Source organism: Cyprinus carpio, chromosome A22, assembly GCF_018340385.1.
Source record: "Cyprinus carpio isolate SPL01 chromosome A22, ASM1834038v1, whole genome shotgun sequence".
NCBI classification, from domain to species: Eukaryota; Metazoa; Chordata; class Actinopteri; order Cypriniformes; family Cyprinidae; genus Cyprinus; species Cyprinus carpio.
In genome coordinates, this window is record NC_056593.1 from 10,797,763 (window position 1) to 10,814,728 (window position 16,966).

The window sequence follows — 16,966 nt, forward strand, 5'->3', positions numbered from 1 at the left end:
AAGTCATTTCACATTAGTTCACTTAGTTTCCATCTTAGTAATACACTCAATTTCCAGTCAACATCAAAAGGAAAAGGAATCAAAAAGGTATCATAAACTGTGCTGTTTTTAACTTAAAAAAAATTAAAATAAAATAAAATCAGACAGATCAAAATAAAATAAATTAAAACAAAATAAGCCTGGAAAACCCTCCAGGATTTAACTTGTAAAAAAAAAAAAAAAAAAAAACAATTATGTAAAATCTTCATCATTTAAAAAAAAATATAAAAATAAAGAAGGCGGCGGCTAATTAGTTGACCTTACTTAAAAAAAGAAGAAGATTTCCTTTAAAAGTAAAGTAAAACACTTTTTTAGTTTAGTTTTAACAAATTTGTTTTTAAGTTAAATATACTGTGTGTCCGTCTATTCAAACAGCTCAACTTTAAGTTGTAAGGTGACTAATGTAAGGTTTTCGGAAACTTCTCAGTTGTATCAAACATACAAACCACCTTAAAAAGACCAAGTAAGTGTTTCTCCAGTTGAGTAAGTGCTACAGTTATCCAGCTCACATGCATGTGCTAACATAACCAGAGAGACCACCACTGCATCAACAACTGCAATTATTACTGCTTTTTAAACAAAGCAGTGAATAGTCTTAACGTTTCTAGACCAATCTTCGACCAAACCACAGGCTCTGCTCTCCAGCACAATGCTAACACCCTCAAAATGCAGCGATAACAGAGACCCTTTTAAAACCAAACATAACAACATTAAAAATGAACAGATCACTCACTATATTAACCTTATGCAAAAACATAAAACAACTCTTCATTTCAACAATTCAAGTCATGGCCTAGTGGTTAGAGAGTTTGACTCCTAACCCTAAGGTTGTGGGTTTGAGTCTCGGGCCGGCAATACCACGATTGAGGTGTCCTTGAGCAAGGCACCGAACCCCCAACTGCTCCCCGGGCGCCGCAGCATAAATTGCTGCCCACTGCTCCGGGTGTGTGTTCAGGGTGCGTGTGTGTGTTCACTGCTGTGTGTGTGCACTATGGATGGGTGAAATGCAGAGCATGAATTCTGAGTATGGGTCACCATACTTGGCTGTATGTCACATCACTTTCACTTCACATTCACTCCTAGATTCTGAAGCAAAGCATTCTGGGAACTACAAATTAATAGAATTGTATACAAATCAAATCAGTTTTCTGAGTAACAAAAGCATAGTACACAAATAGTACAGACTATTGTTATTATTAAAATAGTACTAGATTATTATGATTATAATCAATAAATTGTTGTACAATAAGTAAAGTAAACTAAAAGTGTGAGTTAGGACGTAGACCAATACCGAGATCCAACCAAGTACAGGACGTCACTTCTTAGACATTTCAAGACCTGACAAACGGTTTGGTGCAATCCAACATCCATCATGTTCAGTTGATGAAAACAAGCGCCGTCCAATGCCAACAGACAAAACACAACGAACGTGTCTGTTACTCTTTTTCAGTGTCACTAAGTGAAGTGTGAATCAGCCTTTAGAGATCTAACCACATTGACACCGTGATTCAGTTTTTCAATTTTACAAGAAACAATAGGTGTGGATTACATCATACATGGGGGAGAATAGTCTACTCCCATTAGGACCACAAACATAAGACCTATCTTTTCCACTTCAGTGCAAAATGAAAGCCACATCAAGGTGTGATAGAGGAAGTACGATCTCTATTGGTTAGCTAAACCAGCCCATTTTGCATTAAATACCACCATCATCACTGAGGAGATATTCAGGACTCCAGAGAATCCTTCCAAGAACAGCATCATGATCATCTCCGTGCTTTTGCTAGTCACCTTGCTACCATATCTGACTGTTCCAGGTAGAAAAATAATGAGAATTAACTGACTTCTATTGCATTATGTCTTTTACATTTAACACAACTATGCAATTTTAATGTTCATTTTATGCACTGTTTGCTCTATAAGGTGATCTGAAATAACATTTAGTAAAGTCTACTTCTCAATTAACCAACTTATACTATTTTTTCTCTTTTCTTTCTTAGCATCTGTGCAAGTGGGTATAGTAAACGGCACAGAAGCTAAACCTCATTCAAGACCCTACATGGTTTCAATTCAAAGTAATAACAAACACAAATGCGGTGGCTTCCTTGTATCTGAACAGTTTGTCATGACGGCTGCGCACTGCTTTAAAGAGTAAGTGTTTTTTGGATTTTCACTGTGAGTCAAAGAGAGACCCATTATGCTGCAAAAAGGTCTTCACTTTGCAAATAACACATGCTATAATAGTACGCGAACAAATGGGTCCAAAACTCCTAAAATCTAAAAAAAAAAGGATCCTTACTGGCATTGATGGATGTATGAACAACCTTTAATATATGGAACATTTTCATTGCACAAAAGATTAGATTAGATTAGATTAGATTAGATTAGATTAGGTTAGATTAGATTATTAAAAAGTCTTCACACTAAGAAAAAAATGTCTCTTTTAAGAACTGTTCACTGAAGGGTTCTTTGGGGAACCAAAATGGCTCTTCAGATGCCTCACTTTTGAAACCTTTAGAGTTTAGGGAGTCTTAACAAAAGTGTTTGAACACAAAATGTGCTTTAACTTAAACCAAAGCTAGAGTTAACAAGCTAAAGTTGAGCTTTGAGCATGAGATAAAGCTTGTGGCTTTGCAATGGGAGCATCATAGCAAAGTATGTAAATACATTAACATGGTTTCAAATGCATATTGTTTTAGGTCAAGCCTAAAACGCTAAAGTAAATTTTGAACAGTCTTCATTTACCAGTAAAACATGAATGCATGTTTTCTTGCTCATCTTGACAGAGGAGAGAAGCTGACAGCTGTGGTTGGAGCTCATGATCTCACTCATGATTCTCGCCACATGGATGTGAAGTTCTACCACATCCACCCTGGGTATGAGTCCAAAAGTCTGCTAAATGACATCATGCTAATTCAGGTAAATGACTCAGCTAGGTTTTACAGAGCAAACTGCAATAAAACAATTGTTTTCTTAACTGTACGCTAAAAAATATGTAAAGGAACAGAAAAGTATCATGGATGTCCTACTCCCTTGGGCTTTGTTCACATTGCACACAATGCTGATTTGGTTTCACATCTGATAATAAGGGCTGACTGGTCAGTTCATTTTGCAAGTGATGAAATACTTTAATTCATTCAATGCTGTCAGTATCTGGTGTACATTGTCTCCCACACTAACAAAGTGATTCAAAAGCTACTTGAAACCTGATTTGACTGTTCAGACCGAGACGCATTGTGGATTTGAATTTGAATTGGATTTCACAACACATATGTGACTTGGATTGGGAATGTGGTAATTAGAATCTTTTGTTCTAATTACAAAATTTAAGACTTAATAAGATTTTGGCATCAACAAAACCTGATCTGTTCCTATATGCTGCAAACTGAACAATAATTGCAATATTTAATTACTATGAATCATTTAGTATTTTCATATTTCATGTAATTGTTTTAAAGTATACATATGTAACGTTGACAAAAATACTAGCATACCTAGTAATCCCATTATCCTTATAAATACAAAAAAAAAAAGTAGACATTTTGAAAATGATCATCATTAATGATTGAATTACTTGCCGTAGCTACATGAAAAGGTCAATAAGAGCAAGATCGTCAACTGGATCTCCATACCAAAGAAAAATAAGGACATCAAGACCAAGGTCAAATGCAGTGTTGCAGGATGGGGGAAAAAAAACACCAAAGGTGCAGCGAGTGCTAAGCTTATGGAGGTGGATGTCACCATCATTGATGCAAAACAATGTAAGAAGTCCTGGGAAAAAATGTACTCCATCTCACGTATGGTGTGTGCAGGTGGCCGCGGAGGATTTTGCCAGGTACATAGAATGTTCTGGACAAATCAAAAATAGTGTGACAGTTTCATTTCATTCAAGGCCTGTAACTTTCTTAACTTTTCTCAGGGGGATTCAGGAGGACCCTTGGTGTGCAATAATGTCGCAGTCGGTGTTGTTTCATTCAACGAGCTAAACAACTGTAACTCACCTAAACTACCAAATGTCTACACCAAGATTTCCAAATTTCTAAGTTGGATAAAAGCTATTCTTGAAGGTGTGAAGCAAGAACTTTAATAATTAATAAACATTTTATTTAAACAATGTGGTCTGTTGATCATATGTGTTGTTTCATTATGAATTTATTGAAAAAAATATGACTGATTTGTCAGATGTGACACTTTCCAGTGGAAAGATGGTTTTGTCCCTTCTCGGCAGCCTTGGTTTCCTGTGGGGGCTGAGCTCATTGCATTTGGTCAGAGACCCTGTAAGAAACAGTCTAGTTTGCAGAGACATCTTAAAAAAGAGAGCTCTCTCAGGCAGCTCGGCCCAAACACACACCATTGGTTGAACCACTGTTGCTATGCCAAGCTGGTCAGGGTTTTCAAAGCAAGTGAGCAATGTTTTGACAAACAGAGTCAAAGTGTGTGTACATTTCAGGAAAATCCACCTAAAAATGTACCATTTATAGAAATTAATGGTAAATTCACCCAATAAATGTCATCATTTCCTGACCCTCATGACTTTTTCATTCTGTGGAAATTGTCTGTACAATGGATGACAGGGGCAGTCGTGGCCTTATTGTTAGAGAGCCGGACTTGTAACCTGAAGGTCACTTCAACTTTTTTCAATGTCAGAGGGGTCCAATGTTGTTTTGGGCTATACTGACTTTCATTGTATGGAAAAAAAAACAACAACAACAAAGTTTTCAAAATATCTAATTTTGTGTTCCAAAGAAGAAATAAAGTTATACAGGTTTGGAACGACTTGAGGGTTAGTAAAAGATGACAATTTTCATTTTTGGGTGAATTACCAGGAAACCACGTTTTAACATAATAACATTCACATTTTACATTTAATTAACAGAAGAAACATCCAGGAAATGCTGTGGTTTGCTCTAAAGGGAGGCCTGCCCTTTTACTTTGAGTAGTTTAAAAGTCAGTGACACATCTTCAATGTTCCAGTAGCACAATGACACACTTCACTGCGATTCTGCTCACCACAGCTGTGACCACACTGCACATCACAGGTAGCTTCTTTCATTAGTAATCCTTAATCTTAAATGCCATTAAAGGGGGCTATTGTTTGAGTTTATATTTATTTCTGTCTTGTTTTTCTTAATAGTTGTGGTTGGAGTTGAGATAATCAACGGGGGAAAAGTTTCAAAAAATTCCTTGCAATACATGGTCTCAGTGCAGAACAATAAAAAACATTTTTGTGGAGGATTTCTGATATCTCCTCAGTATGTTCTTACAGCTGCACACTGTGCAAGGTAAGTTGTTCTTTTTTTTTTTTTTGGAGCCATATTCATCACTGATTGAAATATCTAAGCTCTTGTTCCATCGAGGAAAAAAAAAAAGAAAAAAAATCATATGACTTTGGAATGAGTAAATAATAATTGATGATTGAACAATTCAGGAAAATGTGAGTTTGACTCCCCCTCTGTTTTATTTGATTCCAGTAAAGAGATGACTGTTGTTCTTGGCGACCATGATATTTCTCCACAGAAAAATCTAAAAAGATATGATGTGATTCACAAATTTATACCAAAAACATTCAAAAATGTTGAGATGGGTAATGACATCATGCTTCTAAAGGTAAAGCAACACCTGTTGGGTTGTAATTACATTTTCACAAGAACAAGAAGACCAAACAATTGCACATTTAATAACTAACTATTTGCATTTTCAGATTTCTAGTAAAGCAGTTTTGGGAGAAAAGGTGAAGACGGTGAAAATCCCAGATCTACATTACAGAGTTGAAAGCAATACCCAGTGCTTGGTTGCTGGATGGGGTTCGACTAAACAGCACAAAGATGTCAATTACCTTTTGGCCTTGAATGTATCAACTGTTGACATCCACAACTGCAAGAAAGCATGGAAGAAAAAACCAAAACAAAAAAAAAGCATCACAAAACTTCCACCAAACATCATCTGTGCTGGAGGATATAAACAGAATGGAGGAGTGTGCTTGGTAATAAACATACAGGAAAGACTGGGGCAAGTTGTCACCATTTCTTAAGTGCATAAACTATAAAAGGTTTTGAGAAAATTGAGAAAGATAAAGTGTGACAACTAGCTCCAGTCTCATCTTCATATAAACATAGTTTGTTTTTGTTTTTTTGATTAGGGACGTTCCATTGTTCTACTATTAAACCCGATCTTCACATATATTCTTGCAGGGTGATTCTGGAGGTCCGCTGGTATGCAATTCAATGGCAGTGGGCATTGTGTCTTTCTGCAGAATCTGTAAATATCCTGATGTACCGAATATCTTCACTGATATTTCAAAATATGCACATTGGATCAAAGCAATTAAGAAGAAAAAAGAAACTTAAGAGTTTTGCGTTCACAGCACTTGCAAATCATCCTTAAACATACAATGCTGACCAAATAAAATTGTTTTGCTGAAGACTTGTGTCTGTATTTTCACAATGACCATTTCTGTGCATGCAGATTGTTGTTTTTGAGAAAAACTACCTCAAAATGTCCATGATTTTGTGTATATTAAGAGTTACAATAATAGTGCATTTATACAAGGACACAATAAATCAGGGATGGATAGTATAAAATGAGTAATTTCTCTTCCAGCAAAATGGTCCATAAAAGTAGGTGTTTAACATTCAGAAAAGATTGATTGTGAACATTTTTTTCCTTATTGATTTCTTGATGATATGAAAATTTGGGAATCCAAATACAATTAAAACTCACATTTATTTTCTAGTACGATATATATATATATATATATATATATATATAATATATGTGTGTGTGTGTGTGTGTGTGTAGGGCTGTGCAATATAACAAAAATATATATATATATATACACAGCTCTTGTTTTTGCCCCCATTTTTCAAAGATCTAAGACTTTTTCTATGTACACAAAAGGCCTATTTTTCACAAATCTGTCTAAATCTGTGTTAGTGAGCACTTCTCCTTTACCGAGACAATCCATCCACCTCACAGGTGTGGCATATCAAGATGCTGATTAGACAGCATGATTATCTTAGGCTGGCCACAATAAAAGGTCACTCTAAAACAGGTGTGCCCAACCCTGCTCCTGGCGATCGACTGTCCTGCAAAGTTCAGCTCCAACCCTAATCAAACACACCTGAAGCAACTAATTAAGGTCTTCAGGCTCACTTAAAAATTTAAAGGCAGGTGTATTTGATTAGGGTTGAAGCTAAACAATGCAGGACAGTCCATCGCCACAAGCAAGGCTCGAAACCACAACCCCCAAATGTGCAGTTTCATCACACAGCACAATGCCACAAATGTCGCAAGTTTTAGGGAGCATGCAATTGGCATGCTGACTGCAGGAATGTCCACCGGAGCTGTTACCTGTGAATTGAATGTTCATTTCTCTACCATAAGCCGTCTCCAAAGGCCTTTCAGAGAATTTGCCAGTACATCCAGCCGGCCTCACAACCGCAGACCACGTGTAATCACACCAGCCCAGGTCCTCCACATCCAGCATCTTCACCTCTAAGATCACCCGGACAGCTGCTGCAACAATCGGTTTGCATAACCAAAGAATTTCTGCACAAACTGTCAGAAACCGTCTCAGGGCATGTATTGGTCTCGACCTGACTGCAGTTTGTCATCGGAACCGACTTGAGTGGGCAAATGCTTACATTCGATGGCGTCTGGCACTTTTGAGAGGTGTTCTCTTCGCGGATGAATCCCAGTTTTCACTGTACAGGGCAGACGGCAGACAGCGTGTATGGCTTCATGTGGGTGAGCGGTTTGCTGATGTCAGCGTTGTGGATGGAGTGGCCCATGTTGCCGGTGTGTTTATGGTATGGGCAAGCATATATTATGGACAGTGAACACAGGTGCATTTTATTGATGGCATTTTGAATGCACAGAGATACCGTGACGAGATCCTGAAGCCCATTGTTGTGGCATTCATCCACGACCATCACCTCATGTTGCATCATGTTAATGCACGGCCCCATGTTGCAAGGATCTGTACACAATTCCTGGAAGCTGAAAACATACCAGTTCTTGCATGGCCAGCATACTCACCGGATATGTCACACATTTTGCATGTTTGGGATGCTCTGGATTGGCGTAAATGACATCGTGTTCCAGTTCCTGCCAATATCCAGCAACTTCACACAGCCATTGAAGAGGAATGGACCAACATTCCACAAGCCACAATCAACAACCTGATAAACTCTGTGCGAAGGAGATGTGTTGCACTGCATGAGGCAAATGGTGGTAACACCAGATACTGACTGGTTTTCATACCCCCTGGACCCCCCAATACAGAAAAAGTGCACATTTTAGAATGACCTTTTATTGTGGCCAGCCTAAGGCACACTTGTGCAATAATCATGCTGTCTAATCAGCATCTTGATATGCCACACCTGTGAGGTGGCTGGATTATCTCGGCAAAGGAGTAGTACTCACTAACACAGATTTAGACAGATTTGTGAACAGTATTTGAGAGAAATGGGCATTTTGTGTACACAGAAAAAGTCTTAGATCTTTGAGTTCAGCTCATTAAAAATGGGGGCAATAACAAAAGTGTTGAGTTTATAAATTTGTTCAGTATATATATATATATATATATATATATATATATATATATATATATATATATATATATATATATATATAGTCTACACATAAAAAAAACACACACATATATACATATACATAAAAATATAAATATACACAGACATACATATACATATACAGGTGCATCTCAATAAATTAGAATGTCGTGGAAAAGTTCATTTATTTCAGTAATTCAACTCAAATTGTGAAACTCGTGTATTAAATTCAGTGCACACAGACTGTAGTTTACATCTTTGGTTCTTCTAATTGTGATAATTTGATCTCAACAAATTAGAATACTTCATAAGACCAATAAAAAATAAATAAATAAATAAATAAATAAAAAGAAAATCATTTTTAGTGAATTGTTGGCCTTCTGGAAAGTATGTTAATTTACTGTACATGTACTCAATACCTAGTAGGGACTCCTTTTGCTTTAATTACTGCCTCAGTTCGGCATGGCATGGATTTGATCAGTTCGTGGCACTGCTGAGGTGGTATGGAAGCACAGGTTTCTTTGACAGTGGCCTTCAGCACATCTGCATTTTGTGGGCTCTTGTTTCTCATTTTCCTCTTGACAATACTCCATAGATTATCTATGGTGTTCAGGTCTGGTGAGTTTGCTGGACAGTCAAGCACACCAACACCATGGTCATTTAACCAACTTTTGGTGCTTTTGGCAGTGTGGACAGCTGCCAAATCCTGCTGGAAAATCAAATCAGCATCTTCAAAAAAGCTGGTCAGCAGAAGGAAGAATGAAGTGCTCCAAAATTTCTTTGTTAACAGGTGCAATGACTTTGATTTTCAAAAAACACAATGGACCAACACCAGCAGATGACATTGCACCCCAAATCATCACAGACTGTGGAAACTTAACTCTGAACTTCAAGCAACTTGGGCTATGAGCTTCTCCACCCTTCCTTCAGACTCTAGGACCTTGGTTTCTAAATGAAATACAAAACTTGCTCTCATATGAAAAGAGGACTTTGGACCACTGTCCAGTTCTTCTTCTTCTTAGCCCAGGTAAGACGCCTCTGACATTGTCTGTGGTTCAGGAGTGGCTTAACAAGAGGAATACGACAACAGTAGCCAAATTCCTTGACACGTCTGTGTGTGGTGGCTCTCGATGCCTCGACCCCAGCCTCAGTCCATTCCTTGTGAAGTTCACTCAAATTCTTGAATCGATTTTGCTTGACAATCCTCATAAGGCTGCTGTTCTCTCGGTTGGTTGTGCATCTTTTTCTTCCACACTTTTTCCTTCCACTCAACTTTCTGTTAACATGCTTGGATACAGCACTCTGTGAACAGCCAGCTTCTTTGGCAATGAATGTTTGTGGCTTAACCTCCTTGTGAAGGGTGTCAATGATTCTCTTTTGGACAACTGTCAGATCAGCAGTCTTCCCCATGATTGTGTAGCCTAGTGAACCAAACTGAGAGACCATTTTGAAGGCTCAGGAAATCTTTGCAGGTGTTTTGAGTTGATCAGCTGATTGGCAGGTCACCATATTCTAAATTGTTGAGATTGGTGGGTTTTTGTTAAATGTGAGCCAAAATCATCACAATTATAACAACTTAAACTACATCAGTCTGTGTGCATTGAATTTATTTAATACACAAGTTTTACAATTTGAGTTGAATTACTGAAATAAATGAACTTTTCCATGACATTCTAATTTATTGAGATGTACCTGTATATACAGTACACACACACATATATATATATATATATATATATAGTGACAGGGTCACAAATTTCGCCTGTCATAACTTAAAACTGTAAAGAAGGTCAAGACCACAAAGGGGCAGGCCATCATATAAAGCAGTGATGAAGACATTTGATGCGTTTAAAAGCAACTTTTAATTTTTGGGTGATATTTAACAAACATATACATTAGTTTCACAACAAAAAAACAAAGGATTTGTTCCAATCTGGGACACCCTATTCATAAAAAGCGCCACATCCGTTTGTGGTACATGTTCTGTGCCATATAAAATCTACCAAATTCACTGCCAATTCATTTATCTACTGTATATTGAAAATAAGCCATGACATTGCTGCCAAAGAAATTAGACTGCACCTGAAAGACATCAGTTTTACCAAGATATGTCGGAGAAGATCTTGCGTCATCACTGAATGTCACGATGTGTCTTGTGGTAGAGAGCTATATAAATGACTGTGGTGGTCGTACCAGCAGCGCATTATGAAGATGAGTGCAGCGTATGGCCTGTTGCTCTCAGTGGCTTTGACGAGCTTGATACTGACTGGTTAGTAAAATCATGCTTAACTGATTATAAAATGATAACTGAACCGATTTCTTGTTATCTCAGACGTGGATCTTTATTTGCTTAGGCACATTTGGAGCTGATATCATCAATGGCAAAAAAGCCAAGAAGAACTCCATGCTGTACATGGCATCAGTGCAGATTGATGGAAAACACAAATGTGGAGGATTCCTAATCAACCCGAGCTATGTGCTCACAGCCGCACACTGCGATAAAAGGTAAAGCCAACTGTTAACCTGGAATATGTTTGGTGTTCAACAAAACGGTTTAACTAATATGCAATTATGTTCATGCTATGAATAAAGTGGTAACATGACTGTGATCCTGGGCACCCACAACATCAGTCCACAAGGAGCAAATCTGAAAAGATATACTGTGCAAAATAAACATAAGCACCCATCCTACAAAAATGTCAAAACTGGGAATGACATCATGCTTCTGAAGGTACAGTATTCATCAATAAATTTAAATATATTATAAAATGAAATAATATTATTATTAAATATAAATGTATAATTAAATACTTAAAATTTAATTTAGAATTTAATAATAAAACATACATTTACATTTGAATTATAAATTAAGCAATTAGATTAAACAAACCATTAATGGTAATCAGACCACACTTTTCATATGTGAAATTTTAGCTGTCCAAGAAGCTGAAAACTGGCAAAGGTGTGAAAACCATCAAAATGGCAAAAAGCAAGGACAAACCGCTGAAGTCAAAGACCAAGTGCCAGATTGCAGGATGGGGTCAAACTGAACAGGAAAATGTGGTGAACGATCTGCTGGTGACAGATGTGTCACCTATCAACTCCTCCACCTGCCAGACAATGTGGAAAAAAGTCAACGTGAATCTCCCCAACAACGTCCTGTGTGCTGGGGGTTATGAGACCAAAAGTGGTGCTTGCCAGGTAAGTCTAAAGCAATATTTTGGAGAAAGTTCCTATTCTGTGAGTCTGTATTCTTCTGACCTCAATAAAAATGTGTCTGGAATCAATCTCAAATGCATTGTCATTGCAGGGTGATTCGGGCGGACCGTTGGTGTGCAGTGGGACAGCAGTGGGAATTGTTTCTTTCAACTTGGGACGCTGTGACTACCCAAATGTTCCCAATGTTTACACTGAAATTTCAAAATTCAGAGGCTGGATCAATGAGGTGATCAAAGGAGGTGCTTGATGCCTATGAAAATGCATTGTTTTGTTGTGCGGTATGTCAAGATCAGCTTTTATGGTGTCTTGTGAATGCTAGCTGTCAAACATTTCAATAAAATGGAGAAATGAACAACAAAACACAATAAGCAATGACTTTGCATTTTTTCTTTCTAAAGCGCCACTTCAGAGAGAGTGAAACCAGTTAGGGGGCTGTTTAATTCTCAACCACTGCTAAAGTTCACCACCACCACCACATCCTAAGTTACACAACAAAAATTAACGTAGCACTGGGAAAATAAATGAGAAGACACTTACATGCTTTTTTTTTTTTTTAAATGTGTATTTTAAGCTTCATTTAAAAAGGTCTTAAGACACAAGCAATTGATTTGTTGTTGTTGCATGAAGCAGCCCAGGCTGGGAAAATAAATAAATAAATTCCTCCAGAAAGAGCATCTGCCATCACATCAGTTACTCTACAATAAAAGTTCTCATTGTGGGTGACGGTTTTCTATCTTGATCGATCTTTAAGACGTCCACAACCTACTTTTCAAATGAATCATAGAGATTGTGATCTTTTATGTCCTATAAATGTGTCCTGTTTAATTCCGTATCTAAATATATCTGTGCAGCTTTCAGTTGGCAAGACATTTTTAAGACAGCACAATCAAGAATCATAGATGAATGAGAAAATAAAGAGTTTCTTCTTTCTGTGCGCGAGCTCCGAGACGGAGTGGAACTCGGACATGCAAAGTATATTTTGGGCTTCAGGTGCATGCGTAAATGTTCAAACACACAGGAAAATATTTTAAAATGTGTTTAAAATTGGTCATGTATTCTTGAATGTTAACAGTTGGGAGAAAATAAGAGATGTGTCAGTATATTAGACACGTGCATTAGGTCTTAAAGTGACAGTAGCCTAATAACCCTGCTGTTGTCTATATCATTAATGTTAATCAGACAACAACAACAACAACAACAAAAAAGAGAGAAAATTGCTCAGTGCTCTTGACTGTATAATTTTGGAGCTTTTATAGAATTCAGTGTATATTTCATTCATACAGATTTTTTTGTTTGTTTGTTTTGTTACATTTGATTTCTTTATTAATTTTTTTTGTGGAATTTCTTACCTGAATATTATTGTTAGATATCCTTATCTGAAAAATGTAAAGCAATGTTAATATTATTTGTATCTCTTGTATTGATTTGTTCTATTGCTTGTCATTTGTGTCTTTGTTTTAACTGTTTATTTGCCCTCAATAAGCTTGAGAACTTTTTACTTTTATTAGTTATGCTAGTAGGGTATACTAGTTTTTACTGCTCAGTAACTTGCAGAACTGTCTGCAAAACCAACAGGAAATGCACAAAACCCAAAAACCCAGTATGTTTCCAAGCACATACATGTTCTTTAATCAGCATGTTCTGATAAGATGACACGTGCAGCCACTGCAAAACTTTCAAAATGAGTCAAGACATGCAGAAAAGTGTTGGGGGTTATCTTGACATGAAAGCAGCATTGCTCTGTGGTAAAGCTGAAAAGTGTTACTAAGTAATGCTTTCATGTGGTTAGACTGACTCCAAGCATTATCTAGTCTTAACAATCTTTAAACAATTAGTAGTTGTTAGCAAACACATTCACGCAGAAGAACTAAATCCCTCAACATATTTGACATTATTTATTTTACATTAGACAGAGCAACATGGGATTCTAAACGTTACAAAACTCAGTTGCAGTCCTTTTGTGCCTATATAAAAAGGGTGAATTTTGGATGGATCAAAGAGAAGATCAATGCCAAAACAGAACATTTCCAGAAAGAGATTTCTCAAATAAATAAAAGAGCGGAATAACAATATACATATAGAACGCACTTATATTATGATCTTCAAATTACTCAACGCTTTACAAATGTATTTTTCTGTAACCAAAGAGAAAAAATTGGGTTTGTACCATTACTAACCTCATAATGATTCAAATTTTTGTTCCACAAGATGGAATTTAGTCTGTGACATATATGCAGGAGAAAAGCTTCTCAAAGTGTGTTAGTCTTCTCATCCACTGAAATATTTCGAGAGCATCTTATACTAACTTTAAAGTTCTAAATGCTCATTTTGTGAGGTCTTTAACATATTTGAGGCCTTGTTTGGTGTAGTCACTAACTGTAGAAGGGGCGACCGATAGGGCATGGATAGACTTCTGGACCCCTGAGTGAAAAAAATGGAGCGATTACAAAACAACATTAAAGTCATACTGTATAATGTACATATTACATGTGAGGTAAAAACTAATTATATATAAGCATCTCCACCAAATACACTTTTACCTGAGTTCCATGCATCCAGTGGTGAGAACTCAATTTTGGGTGTGGCAGGAAGCTAAAATATTTTATCAAAAAAATAATAATAATAATAAGGCACATTATGACAAACTGACTTGAAACAACACAGTACTACACAGACACCACCATGAGAAGTATTCTGGTCAGCATTACACATCAGCTGCAGAATTACACATTCAAAAGTTTGAGTTATCTTTGTAAATGAATATAGAGTATGGTTTGGTTGATGACTTCAGTGCTGTCATCTAGCTTTCTTTAAATACCAGTCACAGAGTCACAGCCTCTACTTTCGCTTTCATTAATACTCTCAGCTTCAGGACTTTTCATACCTCAAAGCCAAAGTACTTCACCCACTCCTCCACAGCAGGTGGGATGGCAGCTTTAGCTCGACCCAAGGTGACAGACCCCTCTTTGCCATCTCCAAGAAGTCCTGAATCATATGCGACATATATAGCGCCCCCTGCAATTGTCACTTTTGTCGCAAACCTGAAACATACATCAACACAAATTCAGTCACTTAAAATCAAAAAGCCACATTGAGATAAACAGCAATTATTTACAAACCACTAGGGTTATTATGACACAAACAAAATGATCATTTTAATTAAACTCAGAACCAAAACAAAAAGCCAATACTTCATATTTACGTCACACAGCTTAAGTTCTTGCTATTCTTACTAGCAAACTAGCTCCCCTTAATCTACCATGAAGATAGCTACTCAAATACATGCTAATTTAATTTACAACTAATATAAGAATTATAAAGCTATACAAAATATAATAATGCACAAATATGTCATTCAGCATAACTCCCAAGCCCAAACAGACTGTGTAAAGCTAACTGCTAATTAGCACCATATGCAACAACGCAAAAACACTTACTTGACTAAAGGCAAAATCTTGGCAGCCATGGTCCTAACAGCAATAGTATGCTACTAAGCACGAAACTGTGAAATAAAACTCTACTTTACAATAGATATTTTGCCCTGACTTGACAGCGAACTCCACTGACAAGGGCATTTGCGCTTGCAGAATGAACTGGAAGCAATAAAGTTCGTTTTGAATTCAATAAGATATGACTTCACTATCCGCACGTTCGACAAAATAAACCTCGGGGATATATATATATAGTGTATGTGTTATATGTAGTTTTAAAAATTCAATATAATTAAAAGTAGACGATTGCAAGTGTTACTTTAATAGAATATTGATATTACTTATTCTATGAAAGTAATACCAATTCTAATAACTCACTGACCTTGCTGTCAGTATTTGTTTCAGTATCATCAAAGTCCAAGTCTAAGTATTCTATAGTCTTTGGTATTATTAATTAATTGTAGTAATCAATAAAAAGACTTAATTTAATGTAATACTATGATTGAGTAAACAGGATCTCTCTTTAAAGGAGCATTGCGTAGGTTCTGAAATTTCTAACCGTTACTGACACCAGTGGCCGTTAGAGGAGCTGCAGCCAGTCTCATGCTCGTTCTCAGTGCACACGCTCTCTCTTTTTCCCACACTAGATACGTTTTTTTTTTTTTTTTATTTTTTTTTTACTTACGAGGAGTGTCCGTGGGTGTCTGAATTGTGCTGCCGAAGGCTGGTCGCTTCTTTCCATCCACAGAGTCCATCTGAAAACACTATTGCCGCTGCTTACTATAATAGCTGGCGTGCCGTACGGTTGTAAGCCCAAGTAGACGAGAACGCGCATGACGTCACATTTTGTGAATTTTCGCGCCAATTCGGGCCCGACTCCTCCACACACAATTGAGCCTACAGGCTGATAGAGGCAACCGTGGTGGACAGTCGAGGTGTCATTCTTTTTTTTACATCATGGTTGGCTCATACATGTACAAATGAAAACTCTATCTTAAAGATTTTTTTAAGTAAAAACCTCCACATAGCTCCTTTAAATAAAATACCAAGTCACTCAGCCACTCGATAGTTTAACCAAATGACGTTAAGTCAACGTTAGTTATTGAAAATTATATTGAAAATTAATCTAATAACCTTGACTTCTGGTTTTTATTTCCTAGCCATCATGTCATTGTGACACACACACAGGACAGAAAAATCCCAACCTTATTAAACCTCTTTTTTTTATTTTTTTAGACCAATACCGGGTCCAACCAAGTACAGGACGCCCCCTTGACATTTCAAGACCTGGGCAAACGGTTTGGTGAATCCAACATCCATCATGTTCAGTTGATGAAAACAAGCCGCCCACGCCAACAGACAAAACACAACTAACGGTTCGTTACTCTTTCAGTAGTCACTCATAAGTGAATCAGCCTTAGAGATCTAACCACATTGACACCGTGATTCAGTTTTTCAATTTTACAAGAAACAATAGGTGTGGATTACATCATACATGGGGGAGAATAGTCTACTCCCATTATGACCACAAACATAAGACCTATCTTTTCCACTTCAGTGCAAAATGAAAGCCACATCAAGGTGTGATAGAGGAAGTACGATCTCTATTGGTTAGCTAAACCAGCCCATTTTGCATTAAATACCACCCATCATCACTTCTGAGTGAGATATTCCAGGACCTTAGAGAATCCCAAGAACAGCATCATG

General features: G+C 37.0%; 4 protein-coding genes across 4 annotated transcripts; 3 read left to right on the forward strand and 1 right to left on the reverse strand.

Moving 5' to 3' along the window:
• Positions 1-1,696: 1,696 nt before the first annotated feature.
• On the forward strand, positions 1,697-4,153 carry LOC109099389 (granzyme B-like). The gene is made up of 5 exons (XM_042711892.1): positions 1,697-1,856; positions 2,040-2,190; positions 2,826-2,958; positions 3,623-3,874; positions 3,959-4,153. Exons 1-5 carry the CDS (start codon positions 1,802-1,804, stop codon positions 4,124-4,126), a joined length of 759 nt encoding a protein of 252 aa, XP_042567826.1. The 5' UTR covers positions 1,697-1,801; the 3' UTR covers positions 4,127-4,153.
• Positions 4,154-4,800: 647 nt separating this feature from the next.
• Positions 4,801-6,460, forward strand: LOC109047095 (trypsin-like). The gene is made up of 5 exons (XM_042711887.1): positions 4,801-5,078; positions 5,174-5,321; positions 5,511-5,646; positions 5,741-6,022; positions 6,231-6,460. Exons 1-5 carry the CDS (start codon positions 5,021-5,023, stop codon positions 6,384-6,386), a joined length of 780 nt encoding a protein of 259 aa, XP_042567821.1. The 5' UTR covers positions 4,801-5,020; the 3' UTR covers positions 6,387-6,460.
• A 4,280-nt stretch (positions 6,461-10,740) lies between these two features.
• Positions 10,741-12,193, forward strand: LOC109059652 (kallikrein-7-like). The gene is made up of 5 exons (XM_042711888.1): positions 10,741-10,878; positions 10,964-11,114; positions 11,202-11,340; positions 11,544-11,810; positions 11,920-12,193. Exons 1-5 carry the CDS (start codon positions 10,815-10,817, stop codon positions 12,073-12,075), a joined length of 777 nt encoding a protein of 258 aa, XP_042567822.1. The 5' UTR covers positions 10,741-10,814; the 3' UTR covers positions 12,076-12,193.
• A 1,515-nt stretch (positions 12,194-13,708) lies between these two features.
• Positions 13,709-15,439, reverse strand: LOC122134014 (MICOS complex subunit MIC13). Its single transcript, XM_019064407.2, has 4 exons — positions 15,266-15,439; positions 14,713-14,869; positions 14,369-14,420; positions 13,709-14,249 (listed from the first exon to the last, which is right to left on the reverse strand). Exons 1-4 carry the CDS (start codon positions 15,292-15,294, stop codon positions 14,152-14,154), a joined length of 336 nt encoding a protein of 111 aa, XP_018919952.1. The 5' UTR covers positions 15,295-15,439; the 3' UTR covers positions 13,709-14,151.
• Between the last annotated feature and the right edge of the window lie 1,527 nt (positions 15,440-16,966).